Source organism: Rattus norvegicus, chromosome 1 (genome assembly GCF_021556685.1).
Source record: "Rattus norvegicus strain SHRSP/BbbUtx chromosome 1, alternate assembly SHRSP_T2T, whole genome shotgun sequence".
Classification (NCBI taxonomy): domain Eukaryota; kingdom Metazoa; phylum Chordata; class Mammalia; order Rodentia; family Muridae; genus Rattus; species Rattus norvegicus.
The window spans coordinates 254,196,654-254,207,336 of NC_141534.1; the positions used below are offsets into that span (position 1 = coordinate 254,196,654).

The window sequence follows — 10,683 nt, forward strand, 5'->3', positions numbered from 1 at the left end:
AGCCACTGTTGAGATTTCAGTTAAATCCTTGCAGTCTTTTTAATATTTATATAATTATGCATACTCGTTTAGATGCAAAAGCTGGGGCACAGAGCCTTTCCTCATTGTTACAAAGTGGCTGCCACTGACAGGTGGTACAGAGGTAAATTTTACTTCTTTTTCTGCATATCTCAGCTGTCCTGGCTTTCCCTGCTAGAAACTGCTCAGTTAGACTGTTTGTCTTAGGGTTATTTTCTCAGAATAAATTCCTAGAAAGCCAAAAGTTGAGCCAAACTCTATAGTTTTGATATTATAGCAAATAAGTGAGCTTAATAAGATTTATAACAATGTATTTGTCATTCGAATCTTCAAATCCTTTTGAGACAGTCTCATGTAGCCCAGGCTAGCCTCAAACTCACTCTGTAACCAAGACCTTCAACTTCTGGTCTTTTGCCTCTACCTCATGAATCTGGGGGTTGTAGACCTGTGCCCAGTTAATGTGATACCAAGGACCAGGGCTTTGTGCATGCTGGGCATTCTACCCAATATATCCGCTCTGCTCTTTTTTCGAGTTATCATTTTATTTATTTATCCATGTATTAGTCAGTGAGTGAGTACAGCATCTCACGTGGAGCCCTAGCCAACCTTGCATTTGCTGCAATACAGGCCGGCCTCAAATTCTTGGCAGTCCTTCTGCTTCAGTCCCCTGACTAACTAATACATCTACAGACAACAGTCCAATTTGATGTGTGTGTGTGTGTGTGTGTGTGTGTGTTTATGTGCACGCACATGCAGGCACATGTATGTACATATGCGAGTACTCCAGTAGAAGTTATATCCTGTTGTCTCCTTCATCTTCCACCTTGCTTGAAGCAGTCTCTGTTGGGTACACTAAACTAGCTGGCCGCAGCCTTTTGAGCGGGGCTGGGGTGTCTTCATCTCGCTGTAAAAACAGGCATCACAGACAAGCACCACCTTACCCTGCAGGGTTACAGGGTTGCAGGGATTTGAACTGAGGTTCTCACCTTTTTTGTTTGTTTTGTTTGTTTCTTTGAGACAGGGTTTCTCTTTGTAGCCCTGGCTATCCTGGAACTGGCTCTGTAGACCAGGCTGTCCTTGAACTCAGAGCTCCACCTCCCTCTGCCTCCTGAATGCTGGGATTAAAGGCCACCACCTGGCTGAGGTCCTCACATTTATTTTGTAGCAAGTGTTTTACTCATGAAGTCATTTCCCCAGCCCTGGTTTGTTTTTTGCTTTGTCGTTCAATACAACTACCTACAAAATATCTTGAAAGTAAAAATAAAAAAAAATCATCAGTTGACTTTCTTGCTTAGATGAAAAGCTTCGTTGTGAGGTTCGTCTGGATTTTGTCTGATTGTACACACAGGTATGTCGGGTCAAACATTCAGGCATGTGTCCCTGGAGAGCTGATATTTTTGTTATGTTTGACCCACGGATGAGGAGGCCGGCTGGCCAAGAGATGCTGCCACTGCCCTCTGCTGTCCCACAGGAGAACAACACTGAAAGCTAACTGGCCAGGCTCCTGTTTCCTTGACATGAACTCCCCACTCTTCCTGCTTTACCACCCCCCCTCCATGGACGAGGGAAGCTTGTAAGCCTTGTATCCTGGGTCACTGCGATGCAGTTGATACCTGGAGAGGCTCATGCAGTTGATACCTGGAGAGGCTCATGCACAGTGTCAATTCACGAGAGAAGTGTATCAATGACACTTTAGAAAGTTAGCTGCTGTGTGGTGGAGGAGAGATAACCCTGGAGGTTGCTTTAAGAGATGTATTCCCAAGGAAGTTATGAACAAAGACAGCATCCCAGGTACACGTGCAGGATTCCAGGTTATGTAGAAGCGTCAGATGGCAGACACCATACCGACACACTGCTTTTATGCAGGTTCTAGAGATTTAAACTCAGGTCATCACAGTTGCACAGCAAACCACCATGGGGATGTTATTGAGAATGTCAGTTCTTTACAAAGAGTGCATGGGAGAGGCACCCGTACATAGTTACGGTTTAGATGTCCTTAGGGTCACAACTCAGTAAGTGCAGTTGTCAGGCACAGCTGAGCTAACACTTGAAACATCATAAAACGTAACTGTGGCTTCTGTAGGAAGCTGGTGATCAGCAGAGAATGAGAGTACATTCCCGTAATGCTAGAATGGTGAGGTCACAGCACGGGGGTTTGGAGTTCAGGGCCATCCTAGATTAGCTGAGACCCTGTCTAACAGAGAAGGAAAAAAGGCAGTGTGGACACTCAGTTGTGTTCTTTTCCTCAGCCCTCAGCAGGTTAGAAGTTGCCAATCACCAAACCCTACCTCTGCCCAAGCTAGGAATAGCAGACAGCCAGAAAGACCAGAAAGAAATACATCTAGCAACAAAGGAGGCAGGAAATCTACAGAAAGGTCCAAGAAGCCCATGAGCACTGAGCAGAGACCCAAAGCTCATAGTCAGGGTCCCAAGGACATCCCCACTGTTAGCCATGGCTCCTGCCAGATCACATCTTCAGTTAAGGAGTAATCACCCCAAAGACCAAAGAGACAGAGGCAAAGGGCATAGAAATGACAAGGAGAGATGTGTCCTTGTTCAAGGCAAAAAAAAAAAAAGTCAAACCAAAGTCCATCCCAAAAATGTGTTTCCAAAATGTGTTCCTATTTCCCAGGGCCTCTTTCCATTGACCTTACTTTGATTGTTGTGGTTTGTAGGAAGTATAGGGGTTAATCTACATGGAAAACCCGTAACCCCAACATGATTACCAAATAGCTCGCCTTCCAGCCCGTCCTTACCAGCAATGTTCGTTCTTGCTGGAAGCGAGGTGGTATGTGCATCTGGGTTCATTTCTGGGCTCTCTTCTGTTCTTTTGGCCTCTTTGTCCATTCTTGATGACCATGGCACTGGGCCTCGATAATGGCAGTACAGGCTATCCCCCTGTATCCGTGGTTCATGTTTCTCCCTCATCCATCCATCCATTCATTCATTCATTCTATATTCTAATCAGTTTATATTGCAGCCCCTCCCCCTTCCAGCCCCTGGCTCATGTTTTAGAGACTCGTATTTCTTAACTTTGCTATTTGATAACCTGCTATAATTCCCAGTTTGAAAGTACTGGTAAGCCTGGTTCTTGTGTTGCTCTCTGTGTTTATTGCATTTTATGGCCTTCATTGTTGGGCTTTTTTTTTTTTTTTTTTTATTCTTTTTTTTCCCGGAGCTGGGGACCGAACCCAGGGCCTTGAGCAAGTGCTCTACCATTGAGCTAAATCCCCAACCCCAGGGCTTTTGTTTTTTTGAGACAACATTTCTCTGGGTAACCTAGAGTGGCATAAAACTTACTGTGTAACCTTGCCAACCTCAAACTTGTGATCCTCCTGCCTCCATCTTTTGAGTACTGGAGTTGTAGGCATCGGCCGACACTCTGGTTCTGTGCACCTCCCCACCCCACCCCTCTGCCAAGACAGGGTCTTAGCGTGTAGCCCTGGCAGTCCTAGAACTCACTATGTACATCAGGCTGGCCTCCCAACTCACAGAGATCTGCCTGCCTCTCTTGCTCCCAAGTGCTGGATTAACGGTGTGAGCCACTACACCTGGCTTCTTCTGTTGAGTGTGTTCAAGGCTGGTGTGAAGAAGTTGTTTTCTTCCAACGATGAGCTGTGTTTCCCAGGAATACTTTGCACTGAACGTTGGCCACAGCTTCCCACTCACGTACAAGGAACTGTGTATTTTGGAGGGCAAGCCGCAGGATTTAGTAAAGCCCCTATTCTGTCCTCAGGCAGGTCATTTAATCCCCCTGCCTCTGCCCTGCCAGCTGTGAAATCCCTTCCTGGTTCGTACTGCCTCAGACTACAAGGCTGGGATGGGATAGTGCACATAAGTGAAGAGACATCAGTGGTGGTCAGTGAGTAGCTCTTACACCAGCCCCCAGTGGGGGGAGCAGAGCAGTGTTGCCGCCTTAGCCCAGCTGCCAGCATGACCTACTGCAGAGTTCATCCTTGAACTTGCCTTGCTGTCAAGGGGAACTTTAATGCTTCCCCTAGCTCCTGTGAGTTCTCAGCCCTCGACTTCGAGATGCCTCACAGAAGCCTCAAATGCTGAAGAAATTGGCTGTTTATAGTTTTTAAAAAATTATTAGATCATGAATATACCTCAGAAATATAACAATTATTTGTATGGAGAGATACTGAAAAAAAGGAAAGAAAAAGTCCATTACATCTACATGGTAGAGTAATGAGATATTAGTAATTTTATGCGTGTTTTGCCCACATGTAAGTCTGTGTACCACATGCACGCCTGGTGCCTGTGGAGGCCAGAGTAGGACTTCAGGTCACCTGGGTCTGAATACGGACAGCTATGTTCAGTATGTGGGAGCTGGGAAGCAAACAAGAGTCCTCTAGTAAGACAGCCAGTGTTTCTTAACTGCCGAGCCAGCTCTCAGCCGCAAAAATTTTAATCATGTGGAAAGTTGACATTAATACAAATATGAAGTAAAAGGAAAATTGAAATTGTATATTGGCATGAAAATGTCTTAGCTTGTTTCTGGGAAAAGGATGGTAAAGAAATGAATAGCATGACCCAAGTGCAGAGCACAGGAGAATATTGCACCCTCCCTTCCTTCCTTCCTTCCTTCCTTCCTTCCTTCCTTCCTTCCTTCCTTCCTTCTTTCCTTCCTCCCTCCCTCCCTCCCTCCCTCCCTCCCTCCCTCCCTCCCTCCCTCCCTTCCTGTCTGTCTGTCTGTCTGTCTGTCTTTTTTCTTTCTTTTTTGATTTTTCATGACAGGGTTTCTCTGTGTAGCCCTGACTGCCCAGAAACTCACTCTGAAGACCATGCTGGTCTCAAACTCCGAGATCTGCCTGCTTCTGCCTCTCAAGTGTTGGATGTAAAAGTGTGCCACACTACTGCCTAGCCTGTCATTCCTTTTTTGAATTCTAAGTAATTTTTTTCCAGTGGCAGCATAGTGCAGTGGTCAGAGGCTGGACTTGGAGTCAGAGAGTCATGGACTCAGCGTCTGTTTGACTTTTGACAATAGACAAACTCTTGGTTTTTCCATTGTTAGGTTGTTTTGAGGTATAGCTCCATGGCAGGGAGCTTGCCTAGCATGCAGAAAGCTATTGTTTTTTCAAGGAAGAAAGGAAGGAAGAGAGGGAAGGAGGGAGGGAGGGAGGGAGGGAGGGAGGGAGGTAGACAGGCAGGTAGGCAGGCAGGCAGGCAAGTGGGCCATTGAGTCTAAGGATGCACCTGTGCTCGGGCATTCTTGGTTTGTGTTACTGGGCTTCTCTTTGTTTTGACATTTATTTCAAAAAGCAAAGGGACCAGTGGCAGCCTATTGGGTTCTAGTTTTGTGGATCTTACAATGGTGCCTTGGCTATTTATAAGGTAGGAAGCATATTCATGGGCATACGATGACCCCTTTTTCTTCTCAAATCAGGGGGGCTGGATCTCTTCCTAGTAAGTTAATTATTCCCATGATCCTCTTGAAAAGCTTCAAGGATGGGCCATGACCACAGTTTGAATGTTCCGTAACGAATTGGAGTACTTTGAAGATACAGACCTGTCATCAGTGCACAAGTCTGACGACCGGGAAAGTTCACTGGCACCATAGTTTCTGACTCAGTGGGAAGACCCTAACGGCAGCCTCAAGGCCACTCGGCCACAAAGGGCATCCTGGCAGTGGACACTGCTGGGCCTTCCTGGTTAACCAGGTGGTCTTGTTCTGTTTTTCTTAATGTGTCTGTACTGTTTCCAGATTTCTTCTATGCTAAACATGTACTTGTTTATAATCCAAGAGCAAGATAAAAATGTCCATTAACAAGCTGGAGGCAGTGGAACATGCTTATAACCTCAAGCCTTAGAGAGCTGAGGCAGGAAGATTGTAATTCCAGGTCAGCCTTGAGAGATTTCATACAACACAGCAATAAATCTTTAACAGCAAAGGTTGTACAAACTGTCCCTAACTTAAGATCTTTTCATTGTATTTCTTTTCCTTCCTTCCTGTTTTTCTTTCATTTCCTTTCTCTCTCTTTAATTTTTTTTTCCTTAAAAAAAAAATGACATCATCGAGACTAGAGAGAAGGCTCAGTGATTAAGAGCACTTGCTATTCTTACAGAGGACCCTGGTTCAGTTCCAGAGGTTCAGATACCTCCTCCTGACCTCCCAGGCGTGGCAGCAAGTGCCTTTCCTCACCGAGCCATCTCATCAGCCCAAGATCTTACAGGACGTGCAGAAGTGATAGACCATCAGTAGAAACCACACCTCAGCTTTGAGGTGTGATCTTGTCCTCTGTTAGCAATGTGACACCCTCCCCGTGCTGGGTAGCAGCTGTCTCGGACAGCTGACACTCAGAATATTTTCAGTTTATGATGGATTTAGTCACACACTGTAAGCTGAAGTACTTCTGTACAGAACATGCTTGGCTCCGGGGCTAGAGAGATGGTTAAGTGGTTAGTGAGTGGTTAGTGGTTAAGAACCTGCTCCTCTTATAGATGACCCAGGTTTAGTTTCACCTCCCCTGTGGCAGCTCACAGCCATCCATTACTCCAGTTCCTAGAGATTTAACACCCTCCTCTACTGCTTTCCTTAGCCACTAGGCGTGGACGTGGTGCACACATATAAAATAAGAGTAAATACATACAAGGGACAAGAGCATCCTTGCCTGGAGTGTGTACTTCATATTCCTAACTTGGTTTCCACACTCTCCCCTGCTATTCAGAAAGTGTCCTGGTGCCCTAAATACATAGGGCCTGGTGCAGTGAAGTCCCTGATAGGCCAGGCTGGAGAGAGGGTCGGTTATGGCTTAAGTGGCTTTGGAGATGCTGAGCATCTGCGTCTGTCTTGCCCCAGGTCGCAATGAGCCCTTGAAGAAGGAGCGGCTCAAGTGGAAGAGTGACTACCCCATGACTGATGGGCAGCTGCGGAGCAAGCGAGATGAGTTCTGGGACACAGCGCCTGCCTTCGAGGGTCGCAAGGAGATCTGGGATGCCCTCAAGGCTGCTGCCTATGCTGCTGAAGCCAACGACCATGAGCTGGCTCAGGCCATCCTGGATGGAGCCAGCATCACCCTGCCTCATGGTGAGCAGGCAGGGCCTGGGCTCTATTCTGACCTGGTCTGGGGGTGGGGGTTTCATTAGTACAGAGGTGGAAAGCCAGTCACATGTGAGAAGCTTCTGTTTAGTGGAGATGATGGAGTATGGGTATGTGTGGCTGTCTTGTTCATTTAAACAACTCTTTATGGCATGAACAAAAAAACACGACACAAAACTAAGCATAGTAACACCTGTCTGTGATTATGAGAGGTAGACACGGGAGTCTGAAGTTCAAGTTTAAGGCCAGCCTAGATTACATGAGACTGTCAGGTGGATAGAAGAAGAGTAGGAGGGATGACGGACAGGACCCTCCTTTTCCTAATGAGAAGACAGAAAGGCACCAATAAAACTAATAAAGAGCTAAAGGCTTGCTGGAGACACTCAGGGCCTCAGACAGCATTTGCGGCCCTGATCTGGAGCCTTCTGCTGCATTTCCGCGTTTCTGCCCCTAGCACACTCACTAGCTGTGAAGGGAAAGTAACAGCAGACCTTCAGTCACAGACCTGGGTCTTGACCGTGTTCCTTTCTCAGCTTGTGACCTTTCCTTGCCGTGTGTCCCAGAGCAGGGCAAGTCTTGGGGTGGAGCCTGAGCCCCTTGCAATCACAATGGATCAATCACGATGTGCACAATACCACCTGTCCAGTACCAGCCTCAGGAGGATGCTGGAGACTAAGTAACTGTCCCATCCGCACTATATTACACCAGTAGCAAACTGGGGCCTAACCCACACCTAGCACCTGTACTCAGCCAGAATGCGGAATAAACACGTGAAAGGTAGTGTCATGGCTGAGGGAGCTGGCACCTGATGACTAGGCAGTTAGCCCCAGAGTCCTGACTGTGGAGTAGGACTGGGGACTGTGTGCTATCTGTAGTGGGCAAGTTTACCTGCTCACACTGCTGTAACAGAGACCACAGGCGGGAGGGTTCCTTAAACATTAGAAATTTGTCTCACAATTCAAGAGACTGGAAAGTCCAAGATCAAAGGGTCAGCTGTTTAGTCCTGGTGGTGCTTCTTGCTGTTTTGCTGGTTTGCGTGGTAGGCACGCAGGACTGGGCAGGGTCTCTGGGGCTTTTCCTTGTAAGGAAGCTGGTTCTATCAGATTGGGCCCTTGTCATTTACTTGTGTAATCTTATTCCTTCCAAATATGCCTCAACATGGGAATTTTGGGGGGCAGGGTGGGACAGCATTCAGTGTGTGACATCGGGTCCCCAGACCACACTGATCTCCCTGCCTTTCCCACAGGAACTCTTTGTGAATGCTATGACGAGCTGGGCAATCGCTATCAACTGCCCATCTATTGCCTGTCACCGCCTGTGAACCTGCTGCTGGAGCACACAGAGGAGGAGAGCCTGGAGCCTCCTGAGCCCACCCCTAGTGTGCGCCGTGAATTCCCACTGAAAGTGCGCCTCTCCACAGGCAAGGACGTGAGGCTCAGTGCCAGCCTGCCTGACACAGTGGGGCAGCTCAAGAGGCAGCTGCACAGCCAGGAGGGCATTGAGCCATCCTGGCAGAGATGGTTCTTCTCTGGGAAGCTGCTCACAGACCGCACAAGGCTCCAGGAGACCAAGATTCAAAAAGACTTTGTCATCCAGGTCATCATTAACCAGCCCCCACCACCCCAGGACTGAAGGCATCTGACTCCTGGGGAAAGAGGCCATGGAGGTCCCCTGCAGGCTGTGGGGCCCAGGCCTGTTGCTGCCTTCCAGTGCTGCTGTCTTCAGGGTCGCCTCCCGCCACCCTGCCGTATGGCTCTCAGTGAGCTGGGAAGGGACTGGCCTTCCAGGGCACTGGATCAACCAGTGCTCAGCACCCAGGGAGCAGTGCTGCCTGCCACACACAGGCCTTGCCAACCTTGTCGGAGAAAAGGCACGTGGCACTCTCCGCCACAGGTTGGAACCATGGGGGCCGTCCTGCAGACCTGGAACCCAGATCTGTCATCTGGTGCCACCACTGTGCTCACTCCAGTTTTCTGCTCAGGGTCGGAAGCAATTGCTGTCTCCCCCTTTATCCCTCACCATAACTCTGCCCTGGGCACAGTACCAGTCCCCTGGATGGGGAGGGAGCCCAGTGTGCCCCAGGGCTTGAGGAGCTTGAGGTGGGCCTCTCTGTCTCTTCCTGCACCCAGCACAATCTGCAGAGATGAGGCAGGTGGCCAGATAGGCTTTATGGCAGAGGTTTGCACAGGGCTATCTCCAACTGTAACCCAGGCAGGGTGGGTCGGAAGCCTGGCCATGGCCCCAGCTGGGCCCTGTGTACACACACATCTGCATTTTATCAATAAAGCCTTTGCTCCTCTTTTGCCTAGCACATGACTTCACATTTCACAGCATGGTGGAGCCCGGAGCTTCTGCTGGTTTGGCTACAGACAGGCACAGCAGAGCATCCAACCTGATGCTCCTCCTGTGGGCCCTGATCTCATCCAACCTCGATGTGTTCCTGCGGGTTCTGGAAAGCCACTTCTCCTCCAAATGCACTTTGCTCTTTATAGAGACGGCCTCTGCTGCTGCCTCCTGCAGCAGTTGCTGGGAGAGTTAAGTGTGTGGGGCACTGGGGTGGGGGTGGGGGGCAGATATGAAAGAGTGAAGGAGCATCCACAGAAGGCAGCATAAGCTCTGTGGCAGCCACCCCACACAGCCCTTGTGGGATCCTGGAGATGCAGTGTCCATGCTGTGTCAGAGCATGGGATGACAAGAGGCAGAGGCAGACGGGGCTGATCCCTCGTGTTTCTTCTGCGGAACTGTGCACCTCACCAGAGGGGTCTCTGCAGGCGCGTCGCTTGCAGGTGAAGCGCACAGCATTTGTAGGCCACTGGCAGGTTAAACCTAGGTCACGACAACCCAGGGCTCCAGGCTTGCAAGTCCCGGGTGAAGAGCTCAAGTACAGGTCTGCCTTTGCTCTGTGTATTCTGTGGTCATCTCTGCCCAAGGCAGTCTGGCATTGCCTAGCTCTGAACTCTGACTTCCTAGACTCTTAAAACACTAAGTTCTGCTGAGAACCCTAGGAAGATGAAACAAACAGATAGGGTCCTTCAGGCTAACGGACATACCAGACAGTGTAGCCATGTTTCCCTAGGGTGTGCTGTAGGACCCAATAGCTGCCACCAGGGGGCAGCAGCTGCTCCAGCTCTTGCTTGGAGAAGGTCTGAAATGCCCACAGGTCTGTTGGGGCTCATATTTGGTTTTTCAGGCTCCCCTGGCTGGAACAAGCTAGACAGCATTTCTTGGCATCCAGCAGGTGGCACTGCCATCCAGTCCAATGGCAGCATGTTTTTTGGGCATCCCATTCGCCCTGGCTAAGACTTAGCCAGTTCCCAGTACTGAGGACACACTGGACAGGCCTCTTTCCTGCAGCTGTCCTTTGGGGCTGTGTGCCTTCTGGCTCTGGTAGGCCAGAGGTTAGGGGAGGGGCAAGTTCCCTGGCCTGGGCAGTGGCTTCCCATACTCCCTGGGGCTGTCCGAGGTGAAGGTGATAGGTGGGGGAGGCAGGTGGAGAGTTGAGCTCGTAAGCCATGACAAATGGGGAAATGAGTCTGTGAGCTAATGACAAAGGCGCCCAGTGGGCGGGGTGGGTGTGCAGACCTATAAAGACCCCATGCTCTGTGGCTTGCAGAAACAGTCAT

At 49.2% G+C, this 10,683-nt stretch overlaps 1 protein-coding gene across 5 annotated transcripts in view; it reads left to right on the top strand.

Moving 5' to 3' along the window:
• Positions 1-9,368, top strand: part of Ubtd1 (ubiquitin domain containing 1) — a 51,154-nt gene extending 41,786 nt beyond the window's left edge. For 4 of the 5 annotated variants that reach the window (XM_087564089.1, XM_087564088.1, XM_087564091.1 and 1 more), the window contains exons 3-4: positions 6,821-7,048; positions 8,307-9,368. In XM_087564089.1, coding sequence (XP_087420215.1) covers positions 6,874-7,048; positions 8,307-8,692 — 561 coding nt within the window. In that variant the 5' untranslated portion in view covers positions 6,821-6,873 and the 3' untranslated portion in view covers positions 8,693-9,368. 5 annotated transcript variants of the gene reach the window in all.
• The last annotated feature ends 1,315 nt before the right edge of the window (positions 9,369-10,683 follow it).